The 18,752-nt window shown below is 64.1% G+C and overlaps 2 protein-coding genes and 1 pseudogene across 2 annotated transcripts; 2 read left to right on the top strand and 1 right to left on the bottom strand.

The window, feature by feature from the left end:
• Positions 1-1,694: 1,694 nt before the first annotated feature.
• On the bottom strand, positions 1,695-6,387 carry LOC139585805 (reticulon-1-A-like). The gene is made up of 9 exons (XM_071418767.1): positions 6,162-6,387; positions 5,899-6,096; positions 5,376-5,498; positions 4,307-4,514; positions 3,376-3,502; positions 2,699-2,768; positions 2,135-2,181; positions 1,962-2,020; positions 1,695-1,885 (listed from the first exon to the last, which is right to left on the bottom strand). Exons 1-9 carry the CDS (start codon positions 6,385-6,387, stop codon positions 1,843-1,845), a joined length of 1,101 nt encoding a protein of 366 aa, XP_071274868.1. The 3' UTR covers positions 1,695-1,842.
• A 359-nt stretch (positions 6,388-6,746) lies between these two features.
• On the top strand, positions 6,747-8,627 carry LOC139585804 (basic proline-rich protein-like; annotated as a pseudogene).
• A 33-nt stretch (positions 8,628-8,660) lies between these two features.
• LOC139585831 (vasodilator-stimulated phosphoprotein-like) lies at positions 8,661-18,492 on the top strand. Its single transcript, XM_071418820.1, is given in 17 exon segments — positions 8,661-9,428; positions 12,116-12,320; positions 13,323-13,430; positions 13,432-13,492; positions 15,225-15,282; positions 15,903-15,937; positions 16,054-16,112; positions 16,115-16,177; positions 16,179-16,274; positions 17,000-17,083; positions 17,085-17,131; positions 17,225-17,270; positions 17,376-17,478; positions 17,630-17,675; positions 17,764-17,830; positions 18,016-18,073; positions 18,199-18,492. Coding segments are annotated over 17 exon segments (1,293 nt in total). The 5' UTR covers positions 8,661-9,309; the 3' UTR covers positions 18,237-18,492.
• The last annotated feature ends 260 nt before the right edge of the window (positions 18,493-18,752 follow it).

Raw genomic sequence — 18,752 nt, 5'->3', positions numbered from 1 at the left:
GGGGGTCTCGGTTCGGGGGTTCCGGGGGTAACGGTTCGCGAGTTCCGGTTCGGGGGTCCGCGGGGTCCGGGGGGTCCCGGTTTGGGGGTCCCGGTTCGGGGTTCCGAGAGCCCCGGTCCGGGGGTCCCTGAGGGTCGCGGTGGTCCCGGTTTGGGGGTCCCGGGGGTCCCGGTTCGGGGTTCCCGAGAGCCCCGGTGGGTCCCGGTCCCTCCGCAGCCCCGGGCCGGGCACCGGGCGCTGATGTCACCGGCGGGAACCGGCGCTGAGTCACGGCGGCACCGTGGGCACCCCCGGGGGGGGCGGTTCCCACGCCCTCGGGGTCATTCATTCATCCGAGCCGGCCCCGCCCCCTCCGGTGCCACCGGGCGGCGGCTCTGGTGACTCCCGGTGGCTCCCGGTCCCGGCATAGCCCGGGGGTCCCGTTACCGGTGTCCCGGGCGTCTCGGGATTCCCTGCCCCGTTACCGGTGTCCCGGGGGTCTCGGGGGACCCAGTCCCGTTACTGGGGGTCCCTGTCCCGTTCCCGGGATCCCGGGGCTCCCAATCCCATTCCCAGGAGTCCGAGTCGGTTCTCAGGGGTCCCAGCCCCGTTTCCGGGGGTCCCAGCCCCGTTCCCGGTGTCCCGGGGGTCCCGGTCAGCTCTCGGGGGTCCCTGTCCCGTTCCCGGGGGTCCTGGTCGGTTCTCGGTGGTCTCAGCCCCGTTCCCGGTGTCCCGGGAGTCCCAGTCACGTTCCTGGGGGTTCCGCTCGGTTACCGGGGATCCCGGTCAGCTTTCGGGGGTCTCAGCCCCGTTCCGAGGGTCCCGGGGGTCCCCGTTCCTTTCCGGGGGTCCCAGCCCGGTTCCCTTGGGTCCCGCTCCCTTCCCGGTGTCCCGGGGGTCCCTGCCCGGTTCCCGGTGTCCCGGGGGTCCCAGCCCGGTGTTCCGGGGGTCCCTCTCGGCTCTCGAGGGTCCCGGGGGTCCCTGTCCGGTTCCCGGGGTTTTTCCCCGCCCCATTTTCCCGCGGTTCCCTCTCCCGTCCCGGTAAACACCGCGCGGGTCTCCCCGGTTACGGCGTTCCCCGCCGGTGACGTCACCACGTCCGGCGTCCCGTGTTTACGTCGCGCGGCAACGGCCGCGGCCATGGCAACGGGGGCGGGGCCTTGACCGGGCCGGCGACCAATTGGGACGGGGCAGGGGCGGGGTCAAAACGGGGCGGGGCTTGGGGCGCCGCGTTCGCGCGCTTTTCGCGGGGCGGGGGGGGGGACATTTGGGGACATTTTGGGAAAATTGGGGACATTTGGGGGAAACTGGGGACATTGGGGGGACATTGGGGGAAATTTGGGACATTTGGGGGAAACTGGGGACATTTGGGGACATTGGGGGGAAATTTGGGACATTTGGAGACACTTTGGGAAAACTTGGGACATTTTGGGGAAAATTTGGGACATTGGGGGACACTGGGGGCATTGGGGGGAAATTTGGGGACATTGGGGGACACTGGGGACATTGGGGGGAAATTTGGGGACATTGGGGGGAAATTTAGGGAAATTCGGGGACATTTGGGGAAAACTGGGGACATTGAGGGGAAATTTTGGGAAAATTTGGGACACAGGGGACATTGGGGGGATTGGGGACATTTGGGACATTATGGGAAAATTTGGGACACTGGGGAACATTTGGGGACATTGGGGGGAACATTGTCACGTTGTCACCCGTTTGTCACAAGAGTTTTTATTAAATTATCGCCCCTCCCCCCGCACGGATGAGGGGGGGGAGGGGGAAAAGGACATGAAGGGGGCGTGGCCTCCTCCCATGGCCACGCCCCCCCCTCCTGGATGTCACCTCGGGGTGGGGACAGCGGTGTCACTGCGGCTTCACTTTGGCACTTGGCAGCTTGGCCAGGACCCTGCAGGGACATTCGGGGACATGAGGGACATTGGGGACACTGGGGGGGACATTGGGGGGACATTGGGGACACTCACCTGGCTCGCAGGTGGCTCAGGTGGCTCCGGGCCAGGCTCAGGTGTTGATCGATCTGGGCCTGAGGGGGACATTGGGGGACATTTGGGGACACGCAGAAGTGTCACCGCCCCCGCTGTGGTGGCAGTGCCAGCCTCGGGTGTCCCCTCAGGTGTCACCTGGGGCGTGGCCGTACCTGGTGGCGCCGGTAGAGCATGGGGAAGGTGAAGGCGCTGATGACACCTGGGCAGGGGGACATTGTGGGGACACCTGGGGTCACCAACTGCCCCCAACTGTCCCCAGTGTCCCCTCACCATCCCCCCATTGTCCCCAATGTCCCCAATGTCCCAAATCCCCCCAATGTCCCCAATGTCCCCCCAATGTCCCCGATGTCCCCAATCCCCCCGATGTCCCCCAATGTCCCAAATCATCCTAATGTCCCCAATGTCCCCAATCCCCCCGATGTCCCAAACTGTCCCCAGTGTCCCCTCATCATCCCCTCAATGTCCTCAATGTCCCCCAATGTCCCCAATCCCCCCAACGTCCCCCAATGTCCCAAATCCCCCCAATGTTCCCCAAGGTCTCCCAATGTCCCCAATGTCCCTCAATGTCCCCAATGTCCCCCAAATCCCCCCAATGTCCCCGACGTCCCCAATCCTCCCAATGTCCCAAATCCCCCCAATGTCCCCAATCCTCCCAATGTCCCAAATCCCCCCGATGTCCCCAATGTCCCCAATGTCCCCGATGTCCCCTCTCGTACCCGCTGCCAGCAGTGTCACCCCGTTGCAGGCGGCCCCCACGTAGGTCAGCAGGTAGAACAGGAAGGCGAACTGCGGCCACCACAGGTGACATTGTCACTGTCACCGTCACCGCCACTGGCAGTGACACCCTCAGCCCCCAGTGTCCCCAATGCCCTCAGTGTCCCCCGTGGGTCCCCAATGTCCCCAAATGTCCCCCATGTCCCTCATGTTCCCAATGTCCCCTCTGTGCCCTGAGTCCCCCATGCCACCCATGTGTCCCCAATACCCCCTCAAGTGTCCCCAGTGTCCCCAATGTCCCTCCATGTCCCCAATGCCCTCCCTCAGTGTCTGCAGTGTCCCAAATGTCCCCATGGCCCTCATGTCCCCAATGTTCCCAACGTCCCCAAAACCTCCCCAAATGTCCCCAATGTCACCATGTCCCTCGTGCCCTCCAATACCCCCCCAATGTCCCCAAATGCCTCCCAATGTCCCCAATGTCCCCAAAACCTCCCCAAATGTCCCCCATGTCCCCAATGCCCCTCATGCCCCCAATGTCCCCAATGTCCCCCAATGTCCCCAGTGTCCTTCATGTCCCGAATGTCCCCCATGCCCCCAATGTCCCCAATGCCCCTCATGTCCCCAATGTCCCCAAATGCCCCCAATCCCCCCAGTGTCCCCCGGTGTCCCCCGCTGTCACCTTGAGGGACTCGGGGACGCTGTGCACCAGGAAGAGTCGGGTGAGGGTGCGGGCGGCCGCCACCGTGTGCCGGGCCAGGCACCGCGCCCAGCGCTGCTGCTGCTCCTCACTGAGGGGCTCTGTCCTCCTGGGGACATTGGGGACAGCATTGGGGACATGGGGACAGCCCTGGGGACAGCCACGGGGACAGGGGACACACGAGGAAGAGGAGGGTGAAGGGCACCGTGCGCCCAGCGCTGCTGCTGCTCCTCACTGAGGGGCTCTGTCCTCCTGGGGACATGGGGACAGCGTTGGGGACATGGGGACAGCCCTGGGGGACAGCCACGGGGACAGGGGACAGCCCTGGGGGACAGCCACGGGGACATGGGGACAGCGTTGGGGACATGGGGACATGGGGACAGTGTTGGGGACAGACACGGGGACAGGGGACAGCCACGGGGACATGGGGACAGCGTTGGGGACAGCCACGGGGACAGGGACAGAAGGACAGAGGGACAAGGCAGTGTCAGGGGAACGGCCACAGGGACAGGGACAGGGGACAGACATGAGGACAGTGATGGGGACAGAAGGACAGGGACAGAGACAGGGATGGGGACACGGGAACAGGGTTGGGGACACCGGGACAGGGATGGGGACATGGGGACAGCCATGGGGACAGGGACAAGAGAGCGGGACAGGGACAGGGGGACAGGGGACAGGGACAGTGAGGACAGGGGACAGCAATGGGGACAGGGACAATGACAGGAATGGTGTGATGGGACAGGGACAGAAGGACAGAGGGACAGGGACAGTGCCAGGCACAGGGATGGGGACAAAGCCACCAGGGCCACCCTGATCTCCCTGGGGGTGGCAGGGAGGGGACACTGGGGGTGTCACTCGCCTGAGGGGACACTGGGGGTGACACGGGGGAGGACACTCAGGTGTCACTCACCTGGCCGGGCTCTCTGTGGTCGATGGCCTCAGCGCCCTCAGGGCCACCTGGCGCAGGCGCAGGGGGACGGTGACAGCCAGCACGGCCAGCGCCGCGTGTGCCACCACGGCGACGGCGCTGAAGCGGGACAGGGAGCCCAGCAACACCAGTGACACCAGCAAGGCCAGCGCCGAGCGGTGGGGGACGCGCCAGTACAGCAGCTCCCACACTGGGGACAATGGGGACGCCACCAGTGTCACCCCAGGGCCCCTTCAGAGGCTCCCCCAGTTCCTTACTGGAGCTCCCAGTGCTCCCAGTGCCACCCCAGTGCTCCCCCAGGTCCTTACTGGAGCTCCCAGTGCTCCCAGTGCCACCCCAGTGCTCCCCCAGGTCCTTACTGGAGCTCCCAGTGCTCCCAGTGCCACCCCAGTGCTCCCCCAGGTCCTTACTGGAGCCCCCAGTGCTCCCAGTGCCACCCCAGTGCTCCCCCAGTTCCTTACTGGAGCTCCCAGTGCTCCCAGTGCCACCCCAGTGCTCTCCCAGTTCCTTACTGGAGCCCCCAGTGCTCCCAGTGCCACCCCAGTGCTCCCCCAGTTCCATTCCCAGTGCTCCCAGTGTCCCCCAGTGCCACCCCAGTACTCCCAGTTTCTTCCAATCCCCCCCAGTCCCTCCCAGTTCCCCCCCAGTCCCTCCCAGCTGCTCCCAGTGCCCTCCCAGAACCCCCCCCAGTGGTTCCCAGTCCCTCCCAGTTGCTCCCAGTGTTCTCCCAATGATTCCCAGTCCCCCCCAGTGCCTCCCAATCCCCTCCCAGTCCGCACCAGTTCCCTCCCAATCCCCTCCCACTCCCTCCCAGTTCCCCCCCAGTCCCTCCCAGTCCCCCCCAAGTTCCCCCCCAGTCCCTCCCAGTTCCCCCCCAGTCCGCACCAGTTCCCTCCATGTCTCGCTCGGTGCCTCCCGGGGTTATTTTGGGGGGTCCCGGGTTATTTTTGGGGGGGGGTCACCCCCTATTTTTAACCCTCCAATGGCGCCGGGGGGCGGTGCGACCCCTCCCCGAAACCGGAGCCCCCCCGCGCTCCCATTGGCCGCTCACCCTGTCCGTCAGCGCCCGCCGCGCTCGCTGATTGGTCGGCGGGAGGAGGGGGCGGGGCCGAAGCTCGGGGGGGCTCCGCGGGGGCGCCCCCTGGCGGGGGGGAGGGGAGCGGCGCGGGGGATGCTGGGAGGGGGAAAATGGGGAGGGGAGGGGGTTAAAGGGGGGTCTGGGGGTCCCAAATATCCGCAAATCCCCCCAGGGGGTCCCAAAAACCCCCTGGGACCCCAAAATACCCCCAGGGACCCCCAAATGCCCCCTAGACCCCCCCCAAATTTTTACCCAGACCCCCCAAAATCTCCCCCCGGGACTCCCAAATCTCCCCCCAGGGACCCGAAATTACCCCAGGGACCCCCCCAGGGACCCCCAACCCCGCCCCCCAGATTTCCCCCAAATTTCCCCCCAGGAACCCCAATTACCCCAGGGACCCCCAAATCCCCCCAGACCCTCTCAAATCCCCCCAAATTCTCCCCAAATCACCCCGAGACCCCCCCCAAATCCCCTCCCCCGATCGCCCCATCCTCACCCTTCCTCCCTGGGGTCTCCTCCTCCTCCTCTTCCTCGCCCCTCCCCCCCCGACCCCTCCTCGGACCGCCCCCATTTTGGGGGTGGGGGAGGGGCGGGTTCGGGCTCCCCCCGCTCCTTTTTTTTGGGGGGGGGGGTCCCCGGGGGCCTTTTGGAGGGGGGAGGGGTCCGGCCCCCGAACGCCCCTCCCCCAGCGGGGCTCAGGCGTGGGGGAGGGGCGCGACCCCTCCGAGGGGGGGGGGTGGGGGTCGCCCCTCCCCCCGCCCCCCCCGAAGGCGATGTAGGAGAAGGTGAGCTCGTGGGGGGAGGGGCGGTCCCGGGGGGGCCCATCCTCATCATCCTCATCATCCTCATCATCCTCATCTTCCTCCTCCTCCTCCTCCTCGGGGGGCTCCTCCGGCAGCTCCGGGAAAGGGGGGGGGTCCTCGGGGCCGCCTAATGGGGGGGGGGGGGCGGGGGGGGGGGGAAATCGGGGTAAATTTGGGGGCATTTGGGGTAAATTTGGGGGCATTTGGGGTAAATTTGGGGAGGTTTTGGGGGGGGGATCAGGGGTGGATTTGGGGTAGGTTTGGGGGGGGTTTTGGGGGGTTTTGGGGTGGATTTGGGGTAAATTGGGGAGGGGTTTAGGGGGGGGTTTGCGGGAATTTGGGGTAAACTGGGGAGGGGTTTAGGGGGGTTTTGGGGTGGGTTTGGGGGGATTTGGGGAGGGGTTTGGGGGGGGTTTGGGGGTTTGGGGTTGTTTGGGTCGTTTGGGGTCGTTTGGGGTAAATTCGCGGGGTTTAGGGTGCATTTGGGGGATTTTGGGGGGGATTTTTGGGTAAATTGGGGATTGTGGGTGGTTTTGGGTAAATGGCGGGGGGGATTTGGGGTAAATTGGGGGGATTTTGGGCAAGTTTTGGGGTTAATTTGGGTGGGTTTAGGGTTCATTGGGAGATTTGGGGTAAATTTGGGGGGCTTTGGTGTTCACTGGGGGGGTTCAGGAGTTTTGGGGTTCAGGGGTTTTGGACCCTCCCGCGCCCCCCTCCCCAAAAGCCGCGCCCGGGGGGCTCTGGGGGAGATTTTGGGGTAAATTGGGGGGATTTGGGGGTAAATTGGGGGGATTTTGGGGTAAATTTTGGGTGTTTTGGGGCTCCCGCTCACCCTCGGTGGAGTCCGGTGTGGTGGAGGCCGTGGACGGAGCTTCCTCTGGGGGGGGTCACGGGGGGGGTCACGGGACCCCCAAACTTGATCCGGGACCCCCGGGCGCGCCCCCCCCGCCCCTCCCGGGACCTCCCCGGTTCCTCCATCCCCGGTTCCTCCATCCCCGGTGCTCCCGGTGCCTCCAAGTCCCGGTTCCCGCCATCCCCGGCGCCTCCCGGTACCGTGGCCCCGGGTATCTTTGTCCCCGGTGTTCCCGTCCCGGTTCCCGCGGTCCCGATCCCTCCCGGTAACTCCCGGTCCCCTCATCCCGGCCACTCCCAGTCCCGGTTCCTCCCGGTTCCCGCAGCTCCCGGTGCCTCCCGGTGCCTCCCGGTGCCGCCCCGATCCCCCAGTCCTCGTCCCGGTTCCCGGTACCGGATCCATCCCCGTCCCGGTTCCGGGTACCGGATCCATCCCCGCTTCCCGGTGCTTCCATCCCCGTCTCGGTTCCGGGTACCGGATCCATCCCCATCCCGGTTCCAGGTACCGGATCCATCACCGGTTCCCGGTGCTCCCATCCCCGTCCCGGCTCCCGGTACCGGATCCATCCCCGCTTCCCGGTGCTCCCATCCCCGTCCCGGTTCCGGGTACCGGATCCATCCCCGCATCCCGGTGCTCCCATCCCGGCCACTCCCAATCCCTCCGTGCCCGGTTCCTCCCGGTTCCTCCCGGTTCCCCATCCCCGGCCGCTCCCGGTTCGCCGTTCCCCGGTACCTCCCGCATCCCGCAGCCCCTCCCCGTTCCCCGCGCCCGGTTCCCGATCCCCGATCCCCCATCCCCGGCTCCTCCCGGTGCCGCTCCCCGGTTCCCGTTGCCCGTTCCCGGTTCTCGGCCACTCCCGCATCCCGCAGCCCCTCCCCGCGCTCCGTTCCCGGTACCCGGTCCCCCATCCCCGGCCCCTCCCGGTTCCCGGCCACTCCCGCATCCCCGTTCCCGGTTCCCCATCCCCGGCCCCTCCCGGTGCCGCTCCCCGTACCCGGTCCCCAGTCCCCGATTCCCCCATCCCCGGCCCCTCCCGGTTCCCGGTGCCGGTTCCCGGTCCCTCATCCCCGATTCCCCCATCCCCGGCCCCTCCCGGTCCCCGGTGCCGCTCCCCGGTTCCCGTTCCCGGTTCCCGGTTCCCGGTCCGTACTGCAGTGGGCGAAGCCCAGGACCTGCCCCATGGCGGCGGCCCCCGCATGGGGCTCCCGGTCGCCCCCGGGCCGGCCCCGCCGCCATCACGGAGCCGCCATCGCCGGTGAGCGCCGGGGCCGAGGCCACGCGCGGACACAAAGGGCGGCGGCGGCGGCGGCGGCGGCGGCGGCGGCGGAGAGGGCGGGGCTAGGGGCGGGGCAGGGGCGGGGACGTAACGGAGAGGCGGGAATGGGGAAGGGGGAACGGGACCGGGAATGGGGAACGGGAATGGGGAAGGGGGAACGGGACCGAGAACCGGCGCCGGGAACCGACAGTGGAGAGGCGGGGATGGGGAACCGGGACCGGGAACCGGGAATGGGGAACGGGGACCAGGAATTGGGACCGGGAACCGGCACCGGGAACCGGGAATGGGGAAGGGGGCACCGGGAACCGGGAATGGGGAACGGGGACCAGGAATTGGGACCGGGAACCGGCACCGGGAACCGGGAATGGGGAAGGGGGCACCGGGAACCGGGAATGGAGAACGGGGACCAGGAATTGGGACCGGGAACCGGCACCGGGGCTCCCCGGTTCCCCTCGAAATTGCCGGCGCGTCCCAGTGCCCCCAGTCCCTCCCAGTGTCTCCCAGTAAATCCCAGTAACTCCCAGTAAATCCCAGTAACTCCCCCAGCACCTCCCTGACCTTCCCAGTAAATCCCAGTAAATCCCAGTGCCCCCCAGTCCCTCCCAGTGTCTCCCAGTCCCTCCCAGTGCCCAGGACCGGAGAGTTCAGGGAGACACCGGGGAGACATTGAGAGGGCACTGGACGTTACTGGGAGGGCACTGGGAGTTACTGGGAGGGCACTGGGAGTTACTGGGAGGGCACTGGGAGGGCACTGGGAGTTACTGGGAGGCCACTGGACGTTACTGGGAAGGCACTGGGGGGGCACTGGGAGTTACTGGGAGTTACTGGGAGGCCACTGGGAGTTACTGGGAGGCCACTGGACGTTACTGGTCCCGCGAGCCCCCCCCCGGGGTCATTTCCCGGTCGCCGCCGCCGTTCCCGGGAGGGGCGGGGCCTGGACCTGGCGGTGGGCGGGGCCTGGCGGTGGGCGGGGCCATGCCCATGGGGGGCGGGGCCTCTCGCCGGGACCGGCGGGTCCGGCCCCCCCCCCCTCCCCCCCCCCCCGCTCCGCCGCCACCGGAAGGGCCCGGACCGGGCACGGCCGCCAGCATGAGGTGAACGGGGCTCGGAACTGGGAGCACTGGGAGGAACTGGGAGCACTGGGGGGGACTGGGAGCGACTGGGAACGACTGGGGGGCACCGGGCACCGGAGCTGGGGGCACCGGCGGAAGCGTTAACGGGCACCGGGGAGCGGCACCGGGGGAACTGGGAGAGGGAACTGGGAGGAAATGGGAGCGCCGGGGATCGGGACTGGGAGGAACTGGGAGCGCTGGGAGGGACTGGGAGCACTGGGAGGGACTGGGAGGGACTGGGAGGCACTGGGGGCACCGGGCACCGGAGCTGGGGGCACCGGCGGAAGCGTTAACGGGCACCGGGGGAACTGGGAGGAACTGGGAGCGCCGGGGATCGGGACTGGGAGGAACTGGGGCGCACTGGGAGGGACTGGGAGGGACTGGGAGAGCCGGTAACGGGCAGCGGGCGGTACCGGGGGTGCCGGTAACGGGCGCCGGGGGCAGCGGGCGGCGCCGGTAACGGGTGCTGGGAGAACTGGAAACGGTACTGGGAGCAACTGGGAGAACTGGAACCGGGGGCTGCGGGTACTGGGAGCACTGGGAGCACTGGGAAGAGGGACTGGGGTAACTGGGAGCGCCGGGATCCGGAACTGGGAGCGCCGGGGAAACCGGGAAGTGGCACTGGGAGCGCAACTGGGAATACCGGGAATCGGTACTGGGAGCACTGGGATGGGCACTGGGAGCGCCGGGAACTGGGACTGGGGGTACTGGGAGCACTGGGAGCACTGGGACGGGTACTGGGAGCACTGGGATGGGTACTGGGCATACTGGGAGCACTGGGAATTGATACTGGGAGCACTGGGAGCGCTGGCAATTGGTACTGGAATGGATACTGGCTTTACTGGGAGCACTGGGAGAGCCGGGAACTGGGACTGGGAGCACTGGGAATTGATACTGGGAGCACTGGGAATGCCGGGAGCTGGGATCAGGGGTACTGGGAGCACTGGGAACTGGGACTGGGGTAACTGGGGTGGATACTGGGAGCACTGGGAGCACTGGGATGGGCACTGGGGTAACTGGGGTGGATACTGGGAGCACTGGGAGCACTGGGAACTGGGACTGGGGTAACTGGGGTGGATACTGGGAGCACTGGGAGCACTGGGATGGGCACTGGGGTAACTGGGGTGGATACTGGGAGCACTGGAAGCACTGGGAACTGGGACTGGGGTAACTGGGGTGGGTACTGGGAGCACTGGGATGGGCTCTGGGGTAACTGGGGTGGATACTGGGAGCACTGGGATGGGCTCTGGGGTAACTGGGGTGGATACTGGGAGCACTGGGATGGGCACTGGGGTAACTGGGGTGGATACTGGGAGCACTGGGAGCACTGGGATGGGCACTGGGGTAACTGGGGTGGATACTGGGAGCACTGGGAGCACTGGGATGGGCACTGGGGTAACTGGGGTGGATACTGGGGGTACTGGGAGCACTGGGAGCGGGGGAGGGGCGGCCCCGGGGAGAGGAGGAAGGAAACGTGGGGGGGGGGAGGGGGGGGAGGTTTTGGGGTGTCCGGGGGAAATTTGGGGTGTCCGGGGGATCCCAGCCCCCACTTTTGGGTTCCCAGCCCCTTTTTGAGGCTCCCTCCCCCATTTTTGGGGTCCCAGTCCCGTTTTTTGGGGTTCCTTCCCCATTTTTGGGGTCGGAGCCCCCCCCCCGGATCAGTTCCCACTGCCATTTTTGGGGTTCCTTCCCCCTTTTTTGGGGTTTCCTCCTCCCCGCTTTTTGGGGTTCCCACCCCCATTTTTGGGTTTCCCTCTCCTCTTTTTGGGGTCCCACCCCGTCCTTTTTAAGGTTCCAGCCCCATTTTTTGGGTTCCCACCCCCATTTTTTGGGTTCCCGCCCCCATTTTTGGGTTCCCACCCCCATTTTTGGGTTCGCACCCCCATTTTTTCGGGTTCTCTCCCCGTTTTTTCGGGTTCTCTCCCCGTTTTTGGGGTTCCCTCTCCCCGGGGCAGGTCTGAGACCTCCGGGTGGGGGGTCCAGGGATCTCAGCCCCGTTTTTTGGGTTCCCAGCCCCATTTTTTTTGGGTTTTCTCCCCGTTTTTGGGGTCGCAGCCCTCCGGGGTGGGATCCCCAATATCAGGGGTGGGATCCCCAATATCAGGGGTGGGATCCCCAATATCAGGGGGGGTTAACTCACCTGTCCCCCCCCCCCCCCCATTGAGCTGTGCAGCTCCAGGGCCACGGTGCTGCTCTATGGGGGGGGTCCCAGCCCCATTTTTTGGTGTTTTCTCCCCGTTTTTGGGATTCCACCCCCATTTTTGGGGCTCCCCAGTCTCGGGGGGCTCTGACCCGGTGCCCCCCCCCATTTGAGCGGGTGCTGTGCAGCGCCAGGGCCTCGGTGCTGCTCTATGGGGGGGTCCCAGCCCCATTTTTTGGGGTTTTCTCCCCATTTTTGGGGTCGCAGCCCCCCGGGGTGGGATCCGCAATATCAGGGGTGGGGTCCCCAATATCAGGGGTGGGATCCCCAATATCAGGGGGGGGTTAACTCACCTGTTCCCCCCGCATTGAGCGGGTGCTGTGCATCACCAGGGCCGCGGTGCTGCTCTACGGGGGGGGGGTTTAACCCCATTTTTTTGGGGTTTTCTCCCCGTTTTTGGGATTCCACCCCCATTTTTGGGGGTCCCCAGTCTCGGGGGGCTCTGACCCGGTGTCCCCCCCCCCAGCAGCGAGCGGGTTCTGTGCAGCGCCAGGGCCTCGGTGCTGCTCTACGACGAGGCGCAGAAGCTCTGGGTGCCCGCGGGGGGGGTCCCCGGGGCCGGCGGGGCGGGGCCGCCCCCTCCCCAGAACCCCCCCAGCTGTGTCCAGCTGTTCCACCAGCCCGGCTCGCTCGGCTTCCGCCTGGTGGGGCGGCGCCTGGGGCCCGAGCAGCAGGTGGGGGGCGCTGGAGTTTGGGGGGCACCTGGGGTGGGGTGGGGGGCGCGTTGGGAGGGGTTTTGGGGGGCAGCTGGGGGATATTTGGGGGGATTTGGGGAAATTTGGGTGGGCTGGGGGGGTATTTGGGGGCAGCTGGAGGGTATCTGGGGGGGTTTGGGGGTATCTGGGGGGGGTTTGGGGGGCACCTGGGGGTATCTGGGGGGGGGTTTGGGGGGATTTGGGGGTATTGGGAGGGGTTTGGGGGGCACCTGGGGGGTGTCTGGGGGGGTTTGGGGGTATCTGGGGGGGGTTTGGGGGGCACCTGGGGGGGTGTCTGGGGGGTTTGGGGGGATTTGGGGGTATTGGGAGGGGTTTGGGGGGCACCTGGGGGTATCTGGGGGGGGGTTTGGGGGGATTTGGGGGTATTGGGAGGGGTTTGGGGGGCACCTGGGGGTATCTGGGGGGGGGTTTGGGGGGATTTGGGGGTATTGGGAGGGGTTTGGGGGGCACCTGGGGGTATCTGGGGGGGGGTTTGGGGGGATTTGGGGGTATTGGGAGGGGTTTGGGGGGCACCTGGGGGGTATCTGGGGGGGTTTGGGGGCACCTGGGGGGTGTCTGGGGGGGTTTGGGGGTATCTGGGGGGGGTTTGGGGGCACCTGGGGGGCGTTGGGAGGGGTTTCAGGGGGCAGCTGGGGGATATTTGGGGGGATTTGGGTGCATTTGGGAGTATCTGGGGGTGGTTTGAGGGCACCTGGGGGGTATCTGGGGGGGGGTTTGGGTGCATTTGGGGGTATTGGGAGGGGTTTGAGGGGCAGCTGGGGGGTATCTGGGGGGGTTTGGGAGCCACCTGGGGGGTATCTGGGGGGGGGTTTGGGTGCATTTGGGGGTATTGGGAGGGGTTTGGGGGCACCTGAGGGGTACCTGAAGGACTGGGGGGACACCGTGCCCCCCCCCCCCGCCAGGTGGTCCTGAACTGCCCCTGAACCCCCCCCCCGTGCCCCCCAACCCCCCCCCCCCCAGGTGGTCCTGAACTGCCCCCTGTCCCGGGGGCTCCGCTACAGCCAGGCCACGCCCCAGTTCCACCAGTGGCGCGAGGGGCGCCGGGTCTGGGGGCTCAGCTTCGCCTCCCCCCCCCGAGGCCGCCCAGTTCGCCGCCGCCGTGCTGAGGGCGCTGCAGGCGCTCGAGCAGGGTGAGGATGGCACCCCCAGACCCACCCGAGCCCCCGTGACACCCCCAGACCCACCTGAGCCCCCTGAACCCCCCCATGTCACCCAATGTGCTGAGAGCGCTGCAGGCGCTCAAGCAGGGTGAGGATGGGGGGGCTCGGACACCCCCAGGGCCCCCGCGACACCCCCAGACCCCCCTGAGTCCCTGTGACACCCCCCAGACCCCCCTGAGTCCCTGTGACACCCCCAGACCCCCCTGAGCCCCTGTGACACCCCCAGACCCCCCTGAGCCCCTGTGACACCCCCAGGGCCCCCGCGACACCCCCAGACCCACCTGAGCCCCTGTGACACCCCCAGACCCTCCTGAGCCCCTGTGACACCCCCAGGGCCCCTGCGACACCCCCAGACCCACCTGAGTCCCCGTGACACCCCCAGACCCTCCTGAGCCCCCCCATGTCACCCAATGTGCCGAGGGCGCTGCAGGCGCTCGAGATGGGGGGGACAAGGGGGGGTCCCCAAATCCCCTGTGACACCCCCAGACTCCCCCCTGTGACGCCCCTGAGTCCTGTGTGACCCCAAAATCCACCCCCAGGTCCTCCCCAAAATCGGCCCCCAAAATCCCCCCAAATCCGCCCCAACCCCGCCCCCAAAATCCCCCCAAACCAGCCCCCAAATCCCCCCCAAAATCCCCCCAAACCAGCCCCCAAATCACCCTAAAATCAACCCCAAAACCCCCCAGAATCAACCCCCAAATCCATCCATAAATCACCCCCAAAATCAGTCCCCAGATCCCTCCCAAATCAATCCCCAAAATCCCCCCAAACCCATCACAAAATCCACTCCAAATCCCTTCCAAATCTCCCCCAAATCCAGCCATAAACCCCCTCAGATCCCCGAGATTTCCCCCCCCCAAATACATCCCCAGATTCCCCCAAAACCAACCCCAAATCCCCCTAAATCCACCCCCAGATCGCCCCCAAACCAACCCCCAAACACCCCAAATTTATCCCCAGATCCCGCCCCCAAGTCCCCCCATAAATCCCCCAAAACCACCCCCAAATTCCACCCAAATCAACCCCAGATCCACCCCAAATCCATCCCCAAAATCCCCCTAAATCCCACCATAAAACCCCCCCAAAATCAACCTCAACTCCCCCCAAATCCAGCAATAAATCACCCCAAATTCAGCCATAAATCACCCCAAATTCAGCCATAAATCACCCCAAAATCAGCCCCAGACCTCCCACAAATCCACCCCCAAATCCCACCCAAATCAACCCCCAAATCTGCCCCAAACCATCCCCCAAATCAACCCCCAGATCTCTCCCAAATCAGTCCCCAAAACTCCCCCGAACCCCCCTCAAAATCCCCCCAAATTCAGCGATAAATCCTCCCAAATCAGCCATAAAAGCCCCCAAAAAATCAACCCTCAAACCCCCCCAAATCCAGCCATAAAACCCCCAAAATCCATCCATAAAACCCCCCAAAGTCAACCCAAACCAGCCCCCAAACCCCCTCCCAAATTCATCCCCGGACCCCTCCAAATCCCCCCCCAAATTCAGCCCTAAAACCCCACAAATTCCCCCCAAACCAACCCCAAAACCCAGCAAAATCAGCCCCCAGATCCCCCAAAATCCCCCCCCAAACCCTCCCAAATCAACCCCCAAAATCCATCCCCAAATCACCCCCAAATCCCCCCCAAATCCAACCATAAACCCCCCCAAAAATCCCCAAATCCCCCCAATGTCCCCCCAGGGACCCCCCTGGCCTGGCCGGACCCCGATGGCTCCGCCCCCCCTGAGCAGCCCGACAGGTGAGGGGGGGAACCCCAAATTCTGGAGGTGGGAACCCCAAATTTTGGGGTTATGGGAAGCCCAAATTTTTGGGGGAACAACAAAATTTGAAGGCGGAGAACCCCAATTTTATTTTGGGAGGAAAACCCAAATTTTGAGGGGGAAACCCCAAATTTTTGTGGGGTGGAAACCCCAGATTTTGAAGTGGGAACCCCAAATATTTGGAGGGCTTGGGAACCCAAATTTTGAGGGGAAACCCCAAATTTTGGCTAGGAGGAACCCCAAAATGTTGGGGTGGGAACCCAATTTTTTTGTGGGCGAGGAAACCCCAAATTTAAAGGGGGACACCCCAAATCTTTTGGGGGACGAACCCCAAAGTTTAATGGGGGGGACCTCAAATTTGGGGGCTGAAAACCCCAAATTTTTTGGGCGTGAGAAATCCCAAATTTTGTGGTGGGAGGGAACCCCAAATGTCTGGATGGGAACCCAAATATTTTTTGGAGGGGGGAAACCCCAAATTTGGAGGTGAGGGACCCCAAATTTTGGGGAGGAGGAACCCCAAATTTTGAGGGCGAAATCCCAAATTTTGAGGGGGAACCCCCAAATTTTGGGGGGTGCTGACCCCTCCCCTCCCCCCCAGGCCGGTGATGGACGAGCCCGAGCGCCGCGGGACAGGTGAGGGGGGGAGGGGCCCCAACACTGGCCCCGCCCCCCGGATTCTGTGACCCCGCCCCCTCTCCTTTAACCCCCGCCCCCTCCCCCAAATTTTTTTCATTTCTTTCCCCCCCCAGGACCCCCGGCCGCCCCTCCCCCCCCGCCCCCCGGCCCTCCCCCCCCCCCCGGGGCCCCCTCCCCCCCCCCGGGCCCCCTCCCCCACCCTCGGGGGTCCCCCCGGCCCCGCCCCTGCCGGGGGTGGGGGGGAGGGGCGGGCTCGGAGGTGGGGGGAGGGGCCGGGGGGGTCTCGGGGTTCGCGGCCGCCATCGCGGGGGCCAAGCTCAGGAAAGTGGGGAAGGTGAGTGATCAATTAATTCATTAATTAATTAATAATTAGTTTTATTAATTACATATTTATGAAATGATATTTTATAAATTCAATTTGTTTTGTTAATTAAATGAATTAATTGGGAGCAGCGTGGGGGGCGGGTCCCTCAAGGTGAGTGTAGGGGGGGAATAATTAATGAACTAATTAATTAATTGGTTGAAATATTTTTAAAATAATTTTTAAAATTAATTAAATTGATTACATTAATTAAATAAACACGGAGGGGTGGAGTCCCTCAAAGTCAGTGGGGAGGGGGATAATTAATTAATTAATTTAATTAATCGGTTAAAAAACATTTATTAAATAATAATATCTTAAAAATTAAAATAAATTAATAAATTAATTTAACAAACAGCATGGTTGGGGTTCCACAAGGTGAGTGTGGAGTAATGAACTAATTCATTAATTAATAATGTGGGGTTGGAATTAATTGGGGTGGGCAGGTCCTTCAAGGTGAGCGTGGGAGGGAGAATTAATTAATTCACAGGGTGGGGAGGTAATTAATTAATTAATAAAGAGGGTGAGGGTTAATAAATGGGGGTAAATAGTTATTAATTAACTAATTAAGAGGGTAGGGGTTAATGAATGGGGTAATGACCGGGGAGGCGGTCCCTCAAGGTGAATGGGTTAATTATTGATTCATTAATTAATCAACCGCCTACCCCTTCCCCCCCCGCCCCACCCCGCCCCTCCAGGATGAGCCCCCGAGCGGGGGCGTGGCCGGGGCTGGGGGCGGGGCCGCCCCTCCCCCTGTCCAAAAATCGGAGCTGCCCCCCCGTGGCGGGGGGGGGGCTGATGGAGGAGATGAGCGCCATGCTGGCCCGCAGGTGAGGGGGGGCGAGGGAGGGCTCCCCAAATTTGAGGAGGGGTCCCCAAAAATCCCCACGCTGACCCCTCCCCTCCTCCTCCCCCCCCAACAGGAGAAAAGCCACGGAAGCGCCAAAAAAGGATGATGACGTCACCACCGTCAGTACAACCTCCCCCCCCCGCTTTTCCTAATTTGGGGAGGGGTCTTTGCCCCCCTCCCCCTCTTCCCCCCCCATCCCATTTTTTGTCCTCCCCCCTCCCCAGGAAGAGGCGGAGCCCGGCGAGAGGAGGGCGGGGCCGGCGCCGGGTGAGCGCGCGGACTCCAACCCCCAGCATGCACCGCGGTGGGGGCGCGCGGCCGGGCACGGTGCGGGCGCGTGGGGCACGCTGGGAGTTGTAGTTCTTAAAGGGACCGCGGCGGATTTTTAATTTTTGGGGAGGGGGCTTTTTTTTGGGGGGGGTGGGGTGGTTTTAAGGGTCCAACCCCTGCCCCTCACCCCCTTTTTTTAACCCCTCAGAGCCCGTCCGGAAGCCATGGGAAAAATCCAGCTCCACCTTGCCCAGGTGAGTTTTGGGTTTTTTTTTGGGGGCGGGGGGAGGTCCCCAAATTAATTCTTTTATTTATTTTAATGATTTCCGCCACCTCCCCCAGGATGAAATCGGCCGTTCCAGCCCCCCCTGAGCCCCACAGTGAGCTGGACCTGGAGCGGTTCAAACTGGTACCGGTTTGGGGGGCGAATCGGAATCTGGGGAGGGGTCTGGGGGACTTTTGGGGGAATCCGGAATTTGGGGAGGGGTCCCGGGGGATTTTGGGGGGGTCCAAAAATTCATGAGGGCTCTGGGGAGGTTTTGGTGTGTCCCAAATTTGGGGAGGGGTCTCTGACACGCTCCCCACCCCCCCCAGGAGCTGCTGGAGGAATTTCGGCGGGAGCTGCACAAAATGAAGGAGGAGATCATCCAAGGTGGGGGAGGGGCTCTGGCTGAATTTGGGGAGGGGTCTCGGTGGGAGGAGGGGTCACAATGACCCCCGCCCCCCCACGAACCCTCCCCCAATTTTTTTTTTTTCTTTTTTTTGCCCCTCCCCCAGTGCTGCTGACGGAGCTGAGGAAGCCAAACAGGCCCTGACCCCTCCCCCCACCAAGCCACGCCCCCAATTTTGTGGGGGAGGGGAGGGTCGAACCCCTCCCCCCTCCCACTCAACCCCTCCCCCACCCCCATCTCACCCCCCCCCTCCACACCCTGGGGGAGGGGTCCCCAAGCCCCTCCCCCCCACCCCCCCAGGCTGTGCCTTACCCAAAGGGGGAGGGGTTTCAAGCCCCTCCCCCCTCACTAATTAATGATTAATTATTAATTAGTGCCACACTGTGCCCCTCCCCCCACTTTCCCCCGTTTCCCCCACCCCCCACTTTGGGGTGGTTTTTTTAAGTCACTTTTGGGTTTTTCACTTTATTTGCACCAATAAACGGTTTTTTTACAGGAAAAATTGAAATTAAAATGTAAATTTATGCATTTGGGGGGCGGAGTTTGAATGGCCATGCCCACATTCTTCAGAGGAAGCTCCGCCCACTCCACCGAGCCGTCACCACCCGCCAACCACTCACGGCGCTCCTCCTCGTCTGGCCACGCCCCTTCACGTTGGAT

The sequence above is a fragment of the Agelaius tricolor genome, unplaced genomic scaffold, assembly GCF_023055355.1.
Source record: "Agelaius tricolor isolate 1412-34295 unplaced genomic scaffold, bAgeTri1.0.p SCAF_90, whole genome shotgun sequence".
NCBI classification, from domain to species: domain Eukaryota; kingdom Metazoa; phylum Chordata; class Aves; order Passeriformes; family Icteridae; genus Agelaius; species Agelaius tricolor.
Note: the sequence above shows the minus strand (reverse complement) of the source record. Positions and strands in the feature narration are given on the sequence as shown.